General features: G+C 41.2%; 1 protein-coding gene across 6 annotated transcripts in view; it reads left to right on the top strand.

Moving 5' to 3' along the window:
- Positions 1 to 1,489: 1,489 nt before the first annotated feature.
- The window catches only part of LOC134345318 (coiled-coil domain-containing protein 150-like), a 153,773-nt gene continuing 132,365 nt past the window's right edge, over positions 1,490 to 22,897 (top strand). For all 6 annotated transcript variants that reach the window (XR_010017655.1, XM_063045791.1, XM_063045792.1 and 3 more), the window contains exons 1-3: positions 1,490 to 1,565; positions 4,575 to 4,953; positions 17,150 to 17,319. Coding sequence is in view for 5 of the 6 variants with exons in the window: in XM_063045791.1 (XP_062901861.1) it covers positions 4,575 to 4,953; positions 17,150 to 17,319 (549 nt within the window). In the remaining variant the exon portion in view is untranslated. The remainder of the gene's footprint in view (positions 1,566 to 4,574; positions 4,954 to 17,149; positions 17,320 to 22,897) is intronic.

The following is a 22,897-nucleotide window of genomic DNA, read 5'->3' as shown; positions in this document are numbered from 1 at the left end:
CTCCAGTTCAATTTTGCTTTAAATCTACTCTCTTCAGTTGCAATATGGCAGTTACTGTTCTTTACATTTCAGCAGTGTGGCAACCCATTAATTAGTCTTCTAGTTTTATTCATTCTTTTTATTATCCAATGAAACAATACAGGTAGACTACGTTTGATAGCGTTGCATGTGTCCCTCTTACCTGTTTGTCGAAAGCTGCTCTTCCGTGCTGGCTCGCGATTGGTTTAAGGAGCATTGCAGACCCCCTCCCCCACTAGCTGCCGTTCAGCTGATGAATTCATAGCAGTGGTAGAGTTTAAATCTGCTGCACAGAAGCCACATGCTCTCTTTTTTGCTCACCCATGAGTTGATCAGCAGTGCTGTGGAAATAGGAAACAGTGGAGGAGTTGTAAAGAGGGCATGGGCTCACACTTTGGATAAGTGTTTGCCACTGTGTCTACATTTAGTATTTGTTTTCTCTAGCCACTCTGGGCACTCAGTTTAGATAAGTATTTGTAATTAGGAGGGTTGGATGGTTTACTGAATATTCAATATCTGTCTTGTCCTGTAAAGAAATAGTTAACCTATTTCATGAGTCATGAGTGTCTTCTGTCCCCACTCACTGAACCCACAAACATGATTTCACACAACAGATAGGGAAGTATTTATTTCACTTCATCGTTTCAAGAAAACCTTTACCCCAGAAAGGAGTACAATGTTCTTTTTCAATATGGCTTACAAGCGCAGTGTCATCTCTATGGTAATTGTATAGTTATTACTCAGAGATATTTTTATACAGCTAAAGTCCTTGATAAACACTATTTAAAGAAAATTCTCGAGATTTTTTGCTGCACTTTCTGTGAAGTCTACGGTTGTTGATAAAATCTCAGATGGCCATCAGGAGGTGTAAAGGGGTGAGCTAGATTAGCTGGTTGAGTGTTGTCACAATAACCTTGCCTTCAATGCCAGCAAGGCCAAAGAACTGATTGAGGACTTCAGGAAGGGAAGTTTGGAAACATATACCAGTCCTCAGCAGAAAGGGTGAGCAGATTTAAGTTCATCGGTGTCAACATCTTGCAGCATCCATTCTGGGGCTCAATGATGTAATCACAAAGAAGGTATACAGTACCATCAAATACATACTTCAGGACTTTGTGACCTCTTCAAGAAGGTGGCTCAGAAACAATTATGATTTGGCTAGGATATTTATCTACCTACGCATACAACTGCTTGCAAGCCAGCATTTACTGCTTTACTTTCAAATTTCCAGCATTTACTGTCCTTCTGATTTTCATCTCTCACATCTTCTTTCCCCTTTCTTGCCCTGTCACTGAGATTTTACAATTATGCTCAGTCTTTTAATCATAATTCCTTGATCCATTGATTAAAAGCCATACCAACCTCCTCACCGCTACTGGAGGCAAAACTCTCACCAAAGTACATTACCCCAGCATGCTTTGGAACCGGCCATGTTTGCGCACGCGCGTCCTCAGAGCTTCGGGGGCGGAGAGTGGCAGTTTGCGTCTCCATGGTAACGACAGGCTGGGCCTAGCTGCTGATGGTCGTTTGCTGCTGTCTTTGACTAGGCGAGTTATCAAGCTGATTTAAACTAAATGGAATTGCTTATTTACTGATCTGTCATATGCTGAGATGTAGACACTGCTGTGGCTGTGCCAGCGAATTGCGGAGTGCAGGTGGTTGCCTCGTGTCAGTTTGTCAGTCAAAGCGAACTAATGCAGTTCAGCTCAAACTCTTTGAATAACGAGATAGGCGGGCATTCACACGATGAGATCGTGCACAGTGGCCTTGCAAGTTATCTGCCCTTGGATACGCTTGGCCACCTCTTTCACAGCATTCTGCTGCAAAACGTGAATTCGACATACTCGACAGGCTCACGTACCGCCAAATGTTTTAGTGTGACGATCCAAAAAGATTTTGTAGATGCTTGAGGCGCAAATCGAATAGATTGTTTCACACTCTTGTTAAACTGAGATTTCAATTAACTTTAGCCGTTGGTATTTTCCTGTCTCAATGAATAGGAGTTTGTGTCACAACTAAGGCGGCTTATTGCGATACTGGGTACCGGGCACAGCTTAAAGAGCGTAGCAGGAGTTGGGCATCTCCCCCTCGTACCTGGTCTGTCATTCAATAGGATGTTGGCTGATCTGTAACTGACCATTTTCCGGCACTTATCCCATATCTGTTGATCCCCGTAATAACTAAACATGAATTGTTATCTACCTTGAATATTCTCAGCGGTTGAGCCTCCAGAGTCTTTACTGGTACTGAACTTAAAAGCTAGTCTTCACTATTATATTTCTTCACCGCTGTCCTGAATGGCTGATCACTTATTTCCTTCTTTTAGACATCTTGGTCAGAGGAAATATCCTCAGCATTTTTCTTGTCAGCCCCACTCAACTGAGAGTACAGTGTGGATTTTATCTGGGAAATGGTGTAGAACAAACTAGGTAATAGAAGAAAAAGTAAATTTCCTGACATTTAACTGTTAGTTTTGTTACTGCTGTTTTCTCTGATACCACATCTAGCCTCAAAGGGTATAGTGTATCTGAAAGATTCTTACCCTGTGTGGTTTTGTTTGAAAACCACTGATTAAAGCAAACAGAATGAGGTTTTAATTCTCAGATTACAGAATTTTTTTTAAAAAAACTGGTCAGTAAACTGGATTAATGTCATGATCGGTGGTATGGTCAGTAATGTAGGAGGAAAGACCAAATGCAAATTGGATGAACAACATTACTGGGTAATAATAGTATGAATTTCAAATTTTGAATTTTCCATAGCTTGGACAGCATACAACCCAATATTGTGAATATTGAATCTCACCTATCCACCCTTTGTTTATTCTTCACATTCTTCTTCTCCACCCTCCCCCCCCCAGCTGCATCCATCTGCCCATCATTGACCTCACAGTCTGGTTTCACCTACCAGCTATCAGCCCTTGTCCCATCTCCATATGTACTGCTGTATACTGCTAATCTTTCTAGATCCCTGTCAGTCCTGATCAGGGTCTCACCCGAATGTTGATATACATCTTTTATCTGCTTGTAATGTGCAGATTGAGTTGATAGTGAGGAAAGCAATGCAATATTATCATTCATTTCAAGAAGATAAGAATATAAAAGCAAGGACATAATGCTGAAGTTTTATAAGGCATTGGTCAAATCACATTTGGAATAGTTTTGGGCTTCATGGCCAAGAAAGGTGTGCTGGCATTGGAAAGGGTACAGAGGAAGTTTATGAGAATGATCCTGGGAATGAAAGGGTTAATGTATGACGTGTGTTTGGTTGCTCTGGGCATATACTCACTGAAGTTTAGAAGAATGAGAGGAAAACTTACTGAAATCTACCAAATATTGAAAATGCCAGACAAAGTGGACATAGAGAGGATCTTTCCAATAATGGGAGAGTCTAGAACAGAGGATATAGCCTCAGTGCAGGAATGTCCCCTCATAACAAAGATTAGGAGAAATTTCTTCAGCTCGAAAGTGGTGAATTTCTTGCCACAGTTGCTGTGGAGGCCAAGTCATTGGGTATATTTAAAGCAGAGGTTAATAGGTTCTTGAATGGAATTGAGAGGGAAATTTAATCAACTGTAATCCAATAGTGGAGAAGTCTCAGTGGGCTGAATGGCTTAATTTTTCTCCCATTTTAATTCCACTTTCCATTCCCATTCCGACATGTCAAGCCATGGTCTCATCCACTGTCACAATAGGGCCACACTCAGGTTGGAGGAGCAACACCTTGTATTCCATCTGGTAGCCTCCAACCTGATGGCATGAACATCAAATTCTCGAACTTCCGGTAATGGCCCCCACCCCCCCTTGCCACTCCCCATCCTTTTTTCCCTCTCTGACCTTATCTCCTTGCTTGCCCATCGCCTCCCTCTGGTGCTTCTCCCCCTTTTCTTTCTTCCATTGCCTTCTGTCCTCTCCTAATAGATTCTTCCTTCTCCAGCTCTGTATCTCTTTCAACAACTTCCCATTCTTTACTTCACCCCTCCCCTCAGTTTCACCTATCACATTGTGTTTCCCCCTCTGCTCCCTCACCTTCTAATTTTAACTCATCTTTTTTTCCAGTCTTTTTGAAGGGTCTCGGCCCAAAACGTCGACTGTACTCTTTTCCATAGATGCTGCCTGGCCTGCTAAGTTCCTCCAGCATTTTCTGTGTTGCTTGGATTTCCAGCATCTGTAGATTTTTTCTTGCTTGTGCCTGTATTTATTTGACCCAGTGAGTTCTTCCAGCATTCTGTCGAGATAACAAAAGTGTGTGGAGGAGCTTGAGGGGAGTGCAAGGGAGAGAGTGACTGAAACCTGGGGGAGGTTGGGAGAGAGAGGGAATACTTGGGAGCTTTGGGTGAGGGCAGAAGAGACAATGCCAGAAGAGCTTAGAGCAAGGAGTCCCAGGGAACTTGTCAGGTGAAAGAGGAAGAGAGTGGCCAGAGCAATGCAGATTCAGACAAATGCTGTGTAAATGATCATCTTCTTATGACATTAATGGCTTAACCAAAATGGTTTGATTGCACCTAATTTTGCTTAGGTAGACAGAATTGTTTCATAATGTGTTTAATTTTCCAGATGGCTACTGATGTTTTAAACATGTCACGTGCACCAATACCTCCAATACACATCGGTGCCACAGTACCTGAATCACTTACTGTGCTTCAGCATCGAATCATTGCAGCTGAGGAGCAAACAAATGCTTTAATTCAAGACTTAGAAAGCATGGGATTTGGTATTGAAGACTGTGGAACACCCAAAACCGGTAGTTATGAAGGTTGCAAGCCTGTCAGTCCTCTCCACACTAGAAAGGCTTTTGGCACTGAAGGTGATGTACTGTGGAAAAGCTATGAATTTTTGGTGAGTCGTGTTTGCAGACTGGAAAGTGTTATACAAACAATGAAGTTGAATGTATTTCGAATACAGACAGCAAAAGAACTCAACCCTGAATATTCAGGTAATGAACAATTATACTATTATGTAATTAAGTACTCTTCCTCCTTGGGATCTATAGATAGGTAAATAATGAAATAAGATTTTGAGTAAGATTCTGCTGAGAAACACAATGATCAAACTTTTTTTTGAAGTGTGCAAATTGATGTTGATTTAAACAAATTATAGAATTATATAAAAATAGGAGAAGAAATAAGTCTTTAAGTCCTTCAGGCTTGCTCCACTCTGCAACATGATAGCTGATTGTCCACCACAATAACCTGTTCTAACCTTCTCTACACATCTCTTGATCCTTTTAGCTTGAAGAAGTATATATTCAGTGGTTACTTTATTAGATACGCCTGTAAACGTGCTTGGTAATGCAAATATCTAATCAGCCAATCATGTGACAGCAACTCATTGCATAAAAGTTTACAGATATACTGAAAAGCTCTTGCTCAGACCAAACATCGGAATGGGGAAAGAACTGTGATCGAAGTGACTTTGACCATTGTTGGTGCCAGACAGGGTGGTTTGAGTATCCCAGAAACAGCTGATCCTGTGGGATTTTCACACACAATAGTGTCAAGAGTAGCACGTAATGGCATGAAAAAAAACGTTCAGTGAGTGGCAGTTCTATGGGAGAAAACGCCTTGTCAGAAGAGAATGGCCAGACCGGTTCAAGCTGACAGGAAGGTGACCGTAACCCAAATAACCACACATTACAGCAGTGGTGTGCAGAAGAGCATCTCAGAACACACGGCACAGTGAACCTTACAGTCCTGATGAAGGGTCTCGACTCAAAACATCAACTGTTTACTCTTTTCCATAGATGCTGCCTGTTCTGCTGGTTTCCTCCAGCATTTTGTGTGTATTACTTTGATTTTCAGCATCTGCAGATTTTCTCTTGTTTATGACACGTTGAACCTTAGTGGATGAGCTACAGTAGCAGAAGACCAAGAACATACACTTAGTGGCCACTTTATCAGGTACAGGTGGTATCTACAGTACTGTGCAAAAGTCTTAGGTGCACGTAAGCTTGCTGTAAAGTGAAGGTGCTTTCAAAAATAATGAAATGAAAAGTTTCCAAATAACAAATTTACTATAACGTGCTGAGTATAGAAAAGAACTAAATCAAATAAATAGTGTGATCATCCTTTGAATTAAAACTTCATTAGTTTTCTTAGGTACACTGCCATGCAGTTTTATAAGAAAATCAGCTGGTAGGTTGTTCCAAGCATCTTGGATTACTTGACATAGTTCTTCTTCAGACTTTGGCTATCTTGCTTGCTTCTATCTCCAGATAATTCCAGACAGCCTCGTTAATATTGAGATTAGGGCTCTGTAGAGGCTATACAATTTGTTGTTAAACTCCTTGTTCTTCTTTTTGCTGAAGATAGTACTTTATGACCTTGGCTGTGTGTTTGGGGTCTTTGTCTTGCTGCAGAATTAGATTAGATTAGATTATGAGGACACACAATCCTCTCTTATTGTCATTTGGTAATGCATGCATTAAGAAATGATACAATGTTTTTCCAGAATGATATCATGGAAACACATGACAAACCGACTTAAAAACTAACAAAAGCCACATAATTATAACATATAGTTGCAACAGTGCAAAGCAATACCGTAATTTGCTAAGAACAGACCACAGCACGGTAAAAGTCTCAAAGTCTCTCGAAAATCCCATCACCTTACGCAGACGGTGAACCTTCAGCGCCGCCAACTTGCCAATGCAGCATACTGGAAGCATCCAACTACAGTCCGACTCTGAGTCCGTCCGAAAACTCCGAGCCTCCGACCAGCTCTCCGACACCAAGCACTGAGCACCATCTCTGACGAGTGCTTCGACCCCGGCCCCAGCAACAGGCAATAGGCAAAGCCGAGAATTTGGGACCTTTGACTCCGGAAATTCTCGATCGCACAGTAGCAGTGGAAGCGAAGCAGGCATTTCAGAAGTTACTCCAGGTGTTCCTCCATGCTTCTCACGGCTGTCTCCATCAAATCCAGATTGTGCATGGCCCGCTAGTTACACATACGATATTCATTCGGAACGGCCGCGCGCGCTGCCATCTTCTCCTCCCTCCACAATGAAGTTGGAACCGATCAGGTGCCTTCCTGATGGTATTGTGTGGTATGAGAATCTGCTTGCACTTCTCAGCATTGAAGATTTCGTTAATTCTGATCAGATCACCAACTCCATATCACAACTATGTTATGATAGTCATGGGAGATTTTAACATACGGGTCGGTTGGGAAAATTAGGTTGGTAATGGATCTCAAGAGAGTGAGTTTGTTGAATGCCTAAGAGGTGGCTTTTTAGAGCAGTTTGTTGTTGAGCCTACTAGGGGTTTAGCTGCACTGAATTACAGTGGTATGAGGGAGGAGCTGGCCAAAGTAAATTGGAAGGAGCTGCTGGCAGGGATGTCAGCAGAGCAGCAATGGGTGCGGTGGAGCTGTGTCGCCATCCACATCTCCAATCTGCTAATTAAATTTGCTGACAACACTACACTGATTGGCCTAATCTCAAATAATAATGAGGCGGCCTACAGACAGGAAGTCATCACCCTGACACAGTGATGTCAAGAAAACAACCTCTCCCTCAATGGCACAAAAACAAAGGAGCTGGTTGTGGACTACAGGAGGATTGGAGACAGGCTAACCCCTGTAGACATCAATTGATCTGGGGTTGAGGGGGTGAACAGCTTTAAGTTACTCGGTATACACATCACTGAGGATCTCATGTGGTCTGTACATACCAGATGTGTGGGGAAAAAGGCACAATAGTGCCTCTTTCACCTCAGACAGTTGAAAAAGTTTGGTATGGCCCCCCAAATTCTAAGAACTTTCTATAGGGGAACGATTGAGAGCATCCTGACTGGTTACAACACTGCCTGGTATGGGATCTGTATTTCTCTCAATCGCAGGACCCTGCAGAAAGTAGTGCGGATATCCCAGCGCATCTCTAAATGTGAACTTCCCACTATTCAGGACGCTTACAAAGACAGGTGTGTAAAAGGGTCCCGAAGGATCGTTGGAGACCCAAGTCACCCCAACCACAAACTGTTTCAGCTGCTACCATCCGGGAAATGGTATCGCAGCATAAAAGCCAGGACCAACAGGCTCTGGAACAGCTTCTTCCACCAGGCCATCAGACTGCTTAATTCATATTGACACAATTGTATTTCTATGTTATATTGACATTCCTGTTGTACATAATATTTATTATACATTGCTATAATTGCACATTGCACATTTGAACAGAGACGTGACATAAAGAATTTTACTCCTCGTATATGAAGGATATAAGTAATAAAGTCAGTTCAGTTCAATTCAATTTCTGGGAAAAATGAGGAAGGTGCAGGACATGTGTATTTAAAAACCTACAGAGAGAAAGTAAAAGAATTATTAGAAGGGAAAACATGAACTATGAAAGCAAGCTAGCAAATAATATCAAAGTGGATAGTAAAAGGTTTTTCAAGTATGTAAAAAATAAGAGAAATGAGAATGGATATAGGACTGCTGGAAAATGAGGCAGGAGAAATAACAACAGGGGACAAGGAGATGGCAGATGAACTGAGTGAGTATTTTGCATCAGTTTTTGCTGTGGAAGACACTAGCAGTGTGCCAGATGTTTTATTGTGTGAAGGAAGAGAAGGAGGTGCAGTTACTGTTACAAGAGAGAAGGTGCTCAAAAAGCTGAAAGACCGAAAGGTACATAAGTCACCTGGACCAGAGGAATTGCACTCCAGGGTTCTGAAAGAGGTAGCATTAGAAATTGTGATGGCATTAGCAATGATCTTTCAAAAATTGGATTCTAGCATGGTGCCAGAGGACTGGAAAATTGCAAATGTCACTCCACTCTTTTAAGAAAGGAGGAAAAGAGCAGAAAAGAAATTATAGACCAGTTTCCTTGACCTCAGTGGTTGGGAAGATGTTAGATTCAATTGTTAAGGATGAGGTGATGGAGTACTTGGTGACACAGGACAAGATAGGACAAAGTCAGCATGGTTTCCTTAAGGGAAAATCCTGCCTGACAAACCTGTTGGAATTCTTTGAAGAGATTACAAGTAGGATAGATAAAGGGGGATGCTGTGGATGTTGTATATTTGGACTTTCAGAAGGCCTTTGTCAAGGTGCCACACATGAGGCTGCTTACCAAGTTAAGAGCCCATGGTATTACAGAGAAGTTACTAACATGGTTACAGTATTGGCTGATTGGAAGAAGGCAGTGAGTGGGAATAAAAGGATCCTTGTCTGGTTCGTTGCCAATGACTAGTGGTGTTCTGCAGGGGTCAGTGTTGGGACCACTTCTTTTTATGCTGTATATAAATGATTTAGATGATGAAATAGATGGTTTTGTTGCCAGGTTTGCAGATGATACGATGATTGGTGCAGGGCAGGTAGTGTTGAAGAAACAGGCAGGATGCAGAAGGACTTGGACAGATTATGAAAATGGGCAAGGAAGTGGCAAATGAATTATAATATTGGAAAATGCATTGTCATGCACTTTGGTAGTAGAAATAAATGTGCAGCCCATTTTCTAAATAGGGAGAAAATCCAAGAATCTGAGATGTAGAGGGACTTGGGAGTCCTTGTGCAGAACACCCTAAAGGTTAACTTACAGATTGAGTTGGTGGTGAGAAAGGCAAGTGCAATGTTAGCATTCATTTCAAGAGGTCAAGAACAGTGGTCCCCAAATACCGGGCCGCCAAGCCTGTGCTACTGGGCCGCGAGGAAATGATAGGATTTGGCGATATGAGTCAGCTGCACCTTTCCTCATTCCCTGTTATGCCCACTGTTGAACTGTTGAGGTCATTACGCACGCGAGGTCATCAGTGACCCAAGACGTGCAAAGGAATGGGTCCGTGACCCATTTGTGAATGTTTCCATTGAATCTTCCATGTCAGTGCGGGAAAAAGATCAACTCCTCGAACTTGCAAATGACGGTGGGCTGAAAAGTATGTTTGACATAACATCTCTGCCAACATTCTGGAACAAAGTCAAGGCTGAATATCCTGAGATACCCATGAAAGCACTGAAAACATTGCTTCCATTTTTAACATATCTCTGCGAAGGGGAGTTTTCTGCAATGAATGCAACAAAAACTAAATTGCGGAATAGACTGGACATAAGGAACCCCTTTTGAGTATCGCTGTCTCCCATCACCCCTCGATGGGACTGTGTTGTTGCAGGGAAACAAGCCCAGGGCTCCCACTGATTCAGTGATATTGGTGTGTTGCAATGATTTTATATGTTCATATGAGGAAAATATGCACTTTGTGTTTAATATCCAAACGTTACTTAAAATGTTATGATGCTATTGACTTATAAGTAACTTATAATTCAGTGGTCCTCAGCCTCTGGGCCTCGAAGAATACAGTGGTAGCCGGAACGCACCCAGCACATCTTTAAGAAAAAAGCCAAAATGAACATGCTAATTAATTAGGTGCCGCCCGGCATGTAAATGTCGGCACAGATCAGAGGTGATTGCCGATTGCGTCGCCTCTGATCTGGGCCAACATTTATGTGCTGGGCAGCACCTAATTAATTAACTTGTTTATTTCGGCTTTTTTGTTAAAGATGCACTGGGTGCGTTCCGGCCACCGCTGCATGCTTCGCAGCCCGGAGGTTTGGGACCACTGTTATAATTGATTTATCACTACACTCATGCGAGGAAAATATGCGCTGTGTTTAATATTAAATTCGTTAGCTAAACCCCTTTAGAAACGAAATTGAGTGTATTAGCCACTTATAAATGACTTATAGTTGACTTATCACCTACATTCCAGTCGTGTTAAACACCCACCACCCGCACCCCCCCCCCCCACCTCCGGTCGGCTGGTCCACAAGAATATTGTCAATATTAAACCGGTCCACTGTGCAAAAAAGGTTGGGGACCCCTGGTCTAGAATACATGAGCAAGGATGTGATGCTGAAGCTTTATAAGGCACTGGTGAGACCTCACCTTGAATATTGTGTACAGTTTTGGGCCCCTCATCTTAGAGAACATGTGCTGGCATTGGAGAGGGTCCAGAGGAGGTTCACAAGGATGATTCCAGAATGAAAGGGTTATCATACGAGGAACGTTTGATGGCTCTGGGTCTGTACTGGCTGGAATTTAGAAGGATGGGGGTGGAATCTCATTGAAACCTTGAAAATGTTGAAAGGTCTAGATAGAATAAATGCGGAAAAGAGTTCCCCATAGTGGGAGAGTCTAGGACAAGAGGGCACAGCCTCAGGATAGAGGGGCATCTATTCAAAACAGAGATACAGAGACATTCTTTCGCCAGAGGGTGGTGAATTTGTGGAATTTGTTGCCATGTGCAGCTGTGGTTGCCAGGTCATTGGGTGTGTTTAAGACAGAGATTGATAAGTTCTTGACTGAACATGGCATCAAAGGTTACAGGGAGAAGTCCAGGAAATGAGGAAAAAAAAGGATCAGCTATGATTGAATGGTGGAGCAGACTCAATGGGCCAAATGGCCTAATTTTGCTCATACGTCTTATGGTCTAATGGTCCATTTATAGAAATGCAGCCCCAGACCTGCAGTGTATCTTCACCATGTTTCACTGTTGGCTGCAGACACTCATCCACGTAGCACTCTCCAGCTCTTCTATGGTCAAACTGTCTCCCATTTAAACCAAAAATTTCAAATTTTGACTTGTCGATCCAGGACACTTGCTGCCAATGTTCAGCACCACAGTCCTTGTGTTTCTGTGTGTAGGCACCTTATAGATTATGGAATAATACAGCACAGTACAGGCCCTTCGGCCCACAGTGCTGTGCCGACCCTCAAACCCTGCCTCCCATATAACCCCTCACCTTAAATTCCTCCATATACCTGTCTAGTAGTCTCTTAAACTTCACTAGTGTATCTGCCTCCACCACTGACTCAGGCAGTGCATTCCATGCACCAACCACTCTCTGAGTAAAAAACCTTCCTCTAATATCCCCTTTGAACTTCCCACCCCTTACCTTAAAGCCATGTCCTCTTGTATTGAGCAGTGGTGCCCTGGGGAAGAGGCGCTGGCTATCCACTCTATCTATTCCTCTTAATATCTTGTACACCTCTATCATGTCTCCTCTCATCCTCCTTCTCTCTGAAGAGTAAATCCTAGCTCCCTTAATCTCTGATCATAATGCATACTCTCTAAACCAGGCAGCATCCTGGGAAATCTCCTCTGTACCCTTTTCAATGCTTCCACATCCTTCCTATAGTGAGGCGACCAGAACTGGACACAGTACTCCAAGTGTGGCCTAACCAGAGTTTTATAGAGCTGCATCATTACATTGCGACTCTTAAACTCTATCCCTCGACTTATGAAAGCTAACACCCCATAAGCTTTCTTAACTACCCTATCCACCTGTGAGGCAACTTTCAGGGAACGGTGGACATGTACCCCAAGATCCCTCTGCTCCTCCACCCTACCAAGTATCCTGCCATTTACTTTGTACTCTGCCTTGGAGTTTGTCCTTCCAAAGTGTACCATCTCACACTTCTCCGGGTTGAACTCCATCTGCCACTTCTCAGCCCACTTCTGCATCCTATCAATGTCTCTCTGCAATCTTTGACAATCCTGTACATTATCTACAACCAACCTTTGTGTCATCTGCAAACTTGCAAACCCACCCTTCTACCCCCACATCCAGGTTGTTAATAAAAATCATGAAAAGTAGAGGTCCCAGAACAGATCCTTTTGGGACACCACTAGTCACAATCCTCCTATCTGAATGTACTCCCTCCACCACCACCCTCTGTCTTCTGCAGGCAAGCCAATTCTGAATCCACCTGGCCAAACTTCCCTGGATCCCATGCCTTCTAACTTTCTGAATAAGCCTACTGTGTGGAACCTTGTCAAATGCCTTACTGAAATCCATATAGATCACATCCACTGCACTACCCTCATCTATATGCCTGGTCACCTCCTCAAAGAACTCTATCAGGCTTGTTAGACACAATCTGCCCTTCACAAAGCCGTGCTGACTGTCCCTGATCAGACCATGTTTTTCTAAATGCACGTAGATCCTATTTCTAAGAATCTTTTCCAACAGCTTTCCCACCACAGACGTAAAGCTCACTGCTCTATAATTACCCGGACTATCCCTGCTACCTTTTTTGAACAAGGGGACAACATTCGCCTCCCTCCAATCCTCCATTCCCGTGGACAACGAGGACATAAAGATCCTAGCTCTCTTAGCTTTGTTTCCACTTAGAGGAATGGTTTTTTGGTAGCAACTCTTCTACCAAGGCCACTTGTGACAAGACTTCTCTGCACTATAGAGGAGTATATCTGGGTCCCAGTGGTTTCTGTGTATTCAGAGGTGATTGTACTTCTTCGGATTTAGAAGGAATGTCATTTTGATGTATCTCATCTGCTGCACTCTGTCTCCATGGCCAACCACTGTGGTTTGTGGTCCTCAACCTTGCTTGTTTCTTTGTGTTTGTTCTGAAGAGCTTGGATAGCACATCTTGAAACTCCTGTCTGCCATGAAATTTTTTGCTTGGCAGAGATCTTGCTGTTGCAGGATGATCACCTTATGTCTTGTTGATATGTTCCCTCTTGCCATGGTGTAAGAATTGATGATTTAAAAATTAAATAGTCACATCTGCCACACCCTCACCTTTTAGTTTGGTTGTCGCTGGCCTAGTTTGATTCCTTCTACACCTGTTTCTGTTTCAGTTAATCAGTTCAGTTCATTCAACTCATTATGTCATTGTTCATTAACACCTGTTTGCTATCTTTATTTAATCATGCACTGGGCTATGTACATTCAAAGAAATCAAGTTTTTATTCAATAATTTGTATTACTTTATAAAATCACTTTCTTTAACAAAATACCAAAACATTCTCTAACATTTAATTTGTTGGAGAACAAATGTTTGTAAATCTAAAATTTGCTCTTTTCTACTGACACACTAATGCTGAAAACAAAAAATAAACATCTAGAACAAAATTTATTTAAAAAATCTAGGGTGCCTACAACTTTTGCATAGTACTGTACCTCCTTGATCATGTTTAGTGTCTTGGCTCCCATTGTCACATGGTGAACAATTCCTCAAGTTCATCATCCTTTGAAGACATTTCTCCTGAATTCAGTTCCAGTTGGATTATCTCATCTACTGAGGCTGTGGCCATTGATTCTGGACTCTCCAGTTATCAGGAGCATCCTCCCTGCGTCTTGTCTGTTTAGACTTTTTGGAATTTTGTAGGCTTTTATGTGATCCCTCGTTCTTTTATTTGCTTACAATTTAGATCTAACTGACCAGTCTTTCTTCATACATCCGTATAGTTTTCCCTGGAATCAGTTTAGCAATCTTTTGATTTTGGAATTCTTCCATGCCATGAACAACTTTTCATGGGTAAGGAAGCCAAAATTGCATATAACATACAAAAAGGAAGTCTAAATAAGCTGTGTTAAATAAAAAATAGAAAGCAGGAACAATTAACCGTGCTTCACCATTCAACCTGATCATGATTGACCAGCCACTTCAGTAGTGTTTTTCTACTTTCTCTCATATTCTTTTATCATTTTAACATCAAGAAATATTTCTACCTCCTTATTAAATATAGCTAATGACATATGTAGCCCCCCCCCGGCCACCCTCAGGGTCGCTCGGCTCGCTGTCATCTAGGGAAACAGCCTCGGCCCCGGCAAACTGGGAAATTCGTTTGTGTGGATGCTGTGTGAGGTACCCCACCCCGCCCAAATAACAGACAATACAGCAGATGCAATTAAATGATTTACAGTTTATAGATATTACTGGAACTATATAATTAAAAGAGAATAAAATATAAAAGGAAAATAAAAGGCGCCACACTTATCAAAATTCAATCTCTTCATGCACAAAAACCGTTGGAGCTCAAGGACGACCTTCTTCACCCTGCGACCCCCTCGGACCACCTCGACTGGCCACCTGGGACCAACAACGGTGGTCGACCAGACGCTTCATACGAGTCCGTCTCCGTCTCCTCGCCGAACGTCCCGCTCGGGGTCCGACCCCGTTAGCGGATTCACAGCACCTGGTCCATCCTCTGTCTCACTCTCCCGCCTTCTGCCCCAAACCCCTGCGCATACAGTATCTTCAAATACACCAAAACCATAACAACTATCCCAATTGGTTAATAGCACTCTCTTATCACACTTTAAAGTAAAACAAGCTGCTAGCGCAAACTTTCTCAACGTTTAACACAACAAAGCCACATTCCCCAGATTAACATAACAAAGACGCCATTTTAATTAGCCTCCGCGGTAACATAAAAGTCGAAACCCCCTTACACATATATGACTGCTGCATTCTGTTTAGAGAATTCCACAGGTTCCTCTTAGTAAAGAATTTTCCTGATCTTGGTTCCCATGGCATACCATGAAGCAGTGACCTTTAGTTTCCATTTGCTCCACGTATTAGCAACAGCCTCTTTGAACTGGGAAAGAGATACAGAGTCTACAAAGTGATACAGACAAGTTAATTAAATGGATGTAAGATCTGTGGAGTGTGAGGTTTGGCTTTTTCACAGCAATGATGTATAAAACAAAATGCTTAAACGATACGAACTAGTAAATGTTGGGGTTCAGAAGCTGGTTCATCAGATGCATAAACTAATTTTATGGGTACTGTAAGAATTTGAAAAGTAACTGGTATGCTGACCTTTGTTGGAAAGGAATTGGAGTACAAAAATGGAAAAGTGTGCTGAGTTGGTGCCAAGTTTTGGTGATACTCTGTTTTATTTTATTATTCCTGGAATCACTGGAGTTAATGCAGCAAAGGTACCTGTGAAGAAGATTGATTAAGTATGGTCTAAACTCAGAGGTGGCAACCAAAATTCTGAGAGGGTTTGATAAGAACGAAGAGGCTAATTCTTCAAGCTAGAGATTCTATGACCACATGGCATAGTTTCAATAAAGGAACAATCATTGATAACTGAATGAGCATATCTTTACTTAGGGGGTTGTGTGATTTTGTAATTCTCTGCTTTTAAGGACTGTGGATACTCAGCTATGATAACATTTAAAGCTGAGATAGATCTATGGATGTAGAGGGAACTACAGATAGAGGAATTGGTCAAAAGAGTGTTCCTCAGGTATAGAGTCAGCGACGATTTTAAATAGTAAACAGTTTTGAGAGGATTACTCCCGTTTCTATCTCTTATTATATCTTATGTAAATTTTATTTATAAGGTGTAATTAATTCATACAGCATTTAGAATCTCAGAAGTATCTTTGCTTTCTCTGATCTATTTTCCTTACACATCCTCCTGCGACCCCCGCAAGGAGAAATTACATAAATATCCAGTGTTTTCATTGCAATACTGAAGTTACTGGGTGATTTATTAATGTTTTCAAGATAATAGAAATAAGTGAAGGCATTGATAAAAGGAAACTGTTTCCGATAGCGGAGGTGTCTGGACTAGAGGTTTAAAATTTAAAGATCTATCTTTCATAAGTGAAGTTAAGAAACACTTCTCAAAGTTTTGAACTCTCTTCTGCAAGTGGTAGTTGATAACAAAATCAATTATTGACTTTAAATTTTGTTAAAGGTTTGCATTGTTAGAGATGAGGGAAAGTGTGAATGTGTTAATTCATGAATTTACTGAATGGCAAAATAAGCTGTAGTGGCTAAATGGCTTACTGCTATTCTCACTTTTCTATAGTATTTTTCTCAATACCTAAATATTGGAAAAAAAGTGCCATCAAAGCATTTAGAATTCCAAAAGCTCTGATAGTCACTATATTCAGTTTGTTGATTTGTTTTCTAACGATGTAGCTGCTAATGTCTTATTTTGAGTGGTGATGACAATTGCACAGTATTTGGTGATATTCCATCGATTCCTATGGTGCCCTATAGGGCAATTATGACAAATTTAATGAATTTCTTTGCATTTTAGGGGTGTCCTTCATCTTTCATTTAGTAATATAAATTAACAAAGCAAATGTTATTCACAAAGTTCAATCATTCATTCAGATGTTTCATAATTCAGAAAACAAGTTCTCCCATTTTGGTAATTTGTTGGAACCAATCAAAACATTATTCTGCATTATATTCCTGATGAACTACAATGGCTGTGAATCATACAGATAACAAGTCTCAGCTACCCTGTGTCAGTAAAAAATTGGCTGATGAATTTTTGTCCACGTAACTATTAACAGGATGGCAATTTAAAAATGAACACAAAGATTCTAAGTACATTACTATCTTCATTTCATCATTGTTGCAGTGGACCAGCTATCTGCAATGCAGGAAGAACATATTCAAGAAGTAAAGAAAGTACAGAGGGAAATTATTCATCTCAGACAGCAGCTGAATGAAGTTAGTGAAGAAAAAGAAGCAGCTCAGGAGGAAATAGAAAGGCTGAGTGCTGCTCTGGAAATAGCCACAACAACTAAGGTAAGCAGCCAGTTTATATACTCTATTATAAAGCATTGCAACTTTAGTGGGTCCTTATGAAGAATCTTAAGTTATCTATCTATCTATTTAATTAGCTATAGATTAAAAAATAATGCAATTATACATATAGGTATAGAATAAGCTTTGCTGGAATATCTCTTTGCAACAGCATTTAAAAGAAGTGTTACTTTGGCACCATAAGTCTCAAAGTGGTCTTGACCAGCAATTTATTGCCACAGTCATTTTGAGATTTTTCACTAAAATTGGAAAATATTGCTGTACTTTACACATTATTCAAACAAAACGTAAAGTAAAATTTCCACAGGATTGACTTCCATCACTCACACCATTTGTAGGAAAATAGCTGTGAAAAATTTGGTAACATGACACAGCTGCCATTTGCTTTTAATCCTTGCATTTTCTGCTTCTGAGCAGACATCTGTGCAGCAGCTTGGTCCACAATGCTGGCTTTGATCTATTTAGATTTCTGGTTGTAATAACTAATTCAAACCTCTGGTTTACCAACTGTCAAAATCGTTGATCAATTTAAATACATTTGAATGTCTTATGAACATCCAAACACTAGCAACAAAATACATTACTCCCTACTAATTGTTTTTTTTTAAATTTAATTTTTATTTGGATAAGGAATTCACAATTATCATGTACTTTTTTCACACATATAACCTTTTCCATTTTTTTATATGTATAAAACTACAATTATTTATACATTCTTAAGTACACATTGAGATGATATAAAAGGAAAATAAACATTTAAATAGGTAATTATGTACTGTGGTAAATCTAACCTATTAGGCTAAGTAATGAAATTAGTTGTTAAGAAAAATGGTAATAATAGTTTCCATACAACCCTTCTGGACCATTTCCACTGGTCCAAAATGTTGTATACGAGCCTATATACCAACCATTGTAGGTGTTTATATCCCAATTTGTTCGTGCGTGTTCCTGCCCGCAGACATAATTATCCAATCCCTATGTACTTAACTCCCTACTAATTGTTAAGTTCCAAATGTTCCCTACTCTGTTAAGAAATTTTTTCCTATCCCATTCTCTGATGGTGTGCCCCTTTTTATTTCAAAATGCATTCCAAGTTTTTTGATATCTCACTCAGGGGAAACATCCTTTCAGCATTTTGTCCATTGAGACCTTTAAGAATTTGGTCAGTTTTAATGAGATTGCCTTTCATCCTTTTTAACTCAAAATATAGTCCTTGTCTACTCAGTTTCTTCTCATGGTATTCATGCAACAATTAGAACCAATAATGATAGTTTTTTCATTTATTGAGATACAGCATGGAATAGGCCATTCTGGTCTTTCAGTGTCCTGTGTAGGACCTTACAAAAGCTTTCTGGAAATTAATGCATCACATCGTCTGGTTCTCCATTACCTATTCCACTAGTTTCATCCTTGAAAGACTCCATCAGATTAAGTAAAACATGATTTTCTTTTCATGACTCCATAAAGCTTCTGCTCAATTTATTACATCCTTTATATGGTCATGACTAGACTGAACTCCTGTCTCAGCAAGGACCTGGACCCATTGCAGTTTGCCTATCGCCACAATAGGTCAACGACAGACGCAATCTCAATGGCTCTTCACATGGCTTTAGACCACCTGGACAACACAAACACCTATGTCAGGATGCTGTTCATCAACTATAGCTCAGCATTTAATACCATCATTCCCACAATCCTAATTGAGAAGTTGCAGAACCTGGGCCTCTGTACCTCCCTCTGCAATTGGATCCTCGACTTCCCAACTGGAAGACCACAATCTGTGTGGATTGGTGATAACATATCCTCCTCGCTGACGATCAACACTGGCACACCTCAGGGGTATGTGCTTAACCCACTGTTCTACTCTCTATATACACTTGACTGTGTGGCTAGGCATAGCTGAAATACCATATATAAATTTGCTGACGAAAATTTGTTGGTAGAATCTCAGGTGGTGACAAGAGGGCGTACAGGAGTGAGAAATGCCAACTAGTGGAGCGGTGCCGCAGCAACAACCTGGCACTCAATGTCAGTAAGATGAAAGAGCTGATTGTGGAATTCAGGAAGGGTAAGACGACGGAACTCATACCAATCCTCATAGAGGGATCAGATGTGGAGAGAGTGAGCAAATTCAAGTTCCTGAGTGTCAAGATCTCTGAGGATCTAACCTGGTCCCAACATATCGATGCAGTATAAAGAAGGCAATACAGTGGCTATACTTCATTCGGAGTTTGAAGAGATTTGGCATGTCAACAAATACACTCAAAAACTTCTATGGATGTACCTTCGAGAGCATTCTGACAGGCTGCATTGCTGTCTGATATGGTGCGGGGGGGGGGGGGCTACAGTACAGGACCGAAAAAAGCTGCAGAGGGTTGTAAATCTAGTTAATTCTATCTTGGGTACTAGCTTACAAAGTACTCAGGACATCTTCAGGGAGCGGTGGCACAGAAAGGCAGCATCCTTTATTAAGGACCTCCAACAACCAGGGCATGCCCTTTTCTCACTGTTACCATCAGGTAGGAGGTACAGAAGCCTGAAGGCACACGCTCAGCGATTCAGGAACAGCTTCTTCCCCTCTGCCATCCGATTCCTAAATGGGCATTGAATCCTTGGACACTACCTCACTTTTTTTAATATACGGTGTTTCTGTTCTTTGTATGATTTTTAATCTATTCAATGTACTGTTACGTACCCCGTAACTGGGTTGCCAAACCAGCAGAAATGGATCACTCAGTTGGAGTCTGGAGTACTTGAACTAAGAAAGTTTTATTAAAGAAATAAGCAACACAGTAATCAAAAGGATAATAAATGCAACAGTTCAGCAATGATAACCACACATGTGCACAGAATTAAGATAACAGCATCAATCAAGCTCTATCGTTGTCTAGGGGTAAATGACCAAATTTCAAAGTGACTCAAAGTTCAGTCCAGTTTAGTAGTTCAGTTCGCAGTAATCGTTGCCATGGCGATGGACAACGTGGGGGAAGAGAGAGAACAGGAACAACTGATCATTCAGACACGGCTTCACTCACAGACCGGCGATATGGCTCACAAGCAACTTTTGGGCGGGTCCTTGGTGATGTCACCTGAGGTCACCGACTGTGACCCCTCCTCCAGATGCGGTCGATCCTCTGCAGTGAACCCGGCACCCAGGCAAGGGCGGACACACACCGGGTTCCCGCTGATCGTACCTTTCCACCCTGGCCGTTGTCTGGCACTTCCCACTGACTCGTGAGAAGCGTACCGCTTCCAGGGTCTCGTTACCTCGGGTGGCGTGTGTCCCCTGCCTTAGCGAACCTGTCCCTTTTTATCCCCCTGCTGGGGCATCGCCTGTCCACCACTTCAAACAGTTCAGGGTTCAAAGGGGGAGCTGCTCCAGACAGCTCTCTCTCCCACGTCCCTTCATTACACATCTCCAGACGCTGCTCCATTGTTCCTTATCTCTCCTTCCCCTGAGGGCAGGTGGCAGACCACTTGCTGATGTCACTGATGCTAACCCAGGCCAGCAAACATCTTAATTTTATGTGTATTCTCGTCACAGTACGTATACTGTAATTGACTTATTATTATTATTTTTTTCTTCTGTATTATGTATTGCATTGAGCTGCTGCTGCTAAGTTAACAAATTTCCCATCACATGCCGACGATAATAAACCTGATTCTGATATTCTACCATTTGCCTTCCTCTGATGTTCGGAAAACATGTTGGTAGTTCCTGCTTATTTCTCTCCCAGCTTTTTTAAACAGTAGGGTCATATTTACTATTCTCTAATCCACTGGGTCAAATCAACAGCCTGTGGAATCTTGGAAGCTGATTACCAGATCATCCACTGCCTCTTTCAAAACTCTGGAGTACACATCATCAGATCCTTGAGACTTGTCAGTTTTGAAGCTCACCAACTTCTCTGGTATGACTTTCACTTAATATTTAGTTTCTTCATTCCCTTGTTCTCATGAGATTCTCAAATACATCTTGCAGCTTTTGTGTGTCTTTTTCCTTGAGACAGATGAACAGTATTTCCTCTGCCACCTTCTAATTTCTTATTATATTTTTGTCTGTACTGTCTGTAAAAAAATCTTTGTTTTCCTTTACAGGAAAAGTAGTTTTGTTTTATGTGCTTATGAATGATCTTCCAGGTCATTTTTTTGTTTCATGGCAATCTACACATTTTGAATTCCAAAAATGCTAAGTAAGTGATCTCTCTTGGCATCCTTCTGATGTCCCAAGTATTCCAACCAGTCACCATTTGAAGTCAATCAGATCAAATAACCTGGCATATGTGGCAGAAGTTTCTCAATGCAAGGTCCAAGGCTCAACCACCTTCAGATTGTTTATTAATGATCTTCCTTCTATAAAAAAGTCAGAACAGGAAATGTTTTGCTAATTATCGCATCCTGTTCAATTCTCTTCACTCTTACTTAGAGAAATGGAACAGCCAATGCCTATATGCAGTGAGAGCTTAATAATAGCCTCTTCCTAGAGATGCTGCCTGGCCTGCTGCGTTCACCAGCAACTTTTATGTGTGTTGCTTGAATTTCCAGCATCTGCAGAATTCCTGTTGTTTAGAGCTTAATAATATTCAGTCATGGGTTAATAGATAGCAATTAACATTTGCAATTCCAGCACTAGCAAAAATAAGTTTAATCACCTATCTTTGATAATCAACACCTTTACCAACCATCATTGAGTCCCACTTTGGGGTCACATTTGACTATAAATATGACTGGACCAATTACATAAATCTTCAGAGAACAATTCAAGGCATTGGTGTTCTGTCTTCTGACTAATCTGATTTCTCAGGTCCTTTCTACCACTGAAAAACCACAGGTTAGCTGTGTGATCGAAAACTGTTCAATTTCTTTTGGAGTACAAGCTCATCATAATCAAGGCAAAATAGTCCACTTGATTGATGCACTATTCATGCTCCAAACATTTATTCCCTCCACTACTGGTGCATGGGGGCTAAGAAAACATAAGACTGTCAGACATAGAGGCAGAATTAGGCCATTCAGCCCAACGAGCCACTTTGCCATTCCATCATGGCTGATTTATAAACCCCTCTCAACTCCATTCTCCTGCCTTTGATGCCCTGACTAATCAGGAACCTATCAACCTCCACTTTAAATATACCCAATGACTTGGCCTTCACATCCCTCTGTGGCAATGAATTCCACAGATTCACTATCCTCTGGCTAAAGAAATTCCTCCTCATTTGTACTTAAAGGGAGGTCCCTCTCTCTGAGACTGTTTCCTCCGGTGTTCGTACTCTCAATCTGGCAACCTCCTGCCACATATAAGGACAGGGATAGCAAGTAATAATAGAAACACATTTAAATATGCTGTATTCAATGTAGGAAAATTCCAAAATTCAACCATTTTGAGGGAATACAAAGATGATTCCTCATCTGAGTGTTCTCCTATCATATAGAGTTTAAGAAAAAGATTAATAATAGAGGCAGGTGATCTTATTGAAAGATATAACATCATGTGGTGGCATGACAGAGTAGATATTGGGAAGTTTCCATTGCTTGAGGAATCTTGTATAAGGGGATATTG

This window comes from Mobula hypostoma, chromosome 4, assembly GCF_963921235.1.
Source record: "Mobula hypostoma chromosome 4, sMobHyp1.1, whole genome shotgun sequence".
NCBI classification, from domain to species: Eukaryota; Metazoa; Chordata; class Chondrichthyes; order Myliobatiformes; family Myliobatidae; genus Mobula; species Mobula hypostoma.
This window is presented reverse-complemented; position numbering and strand designations above follow the sequence as displayed.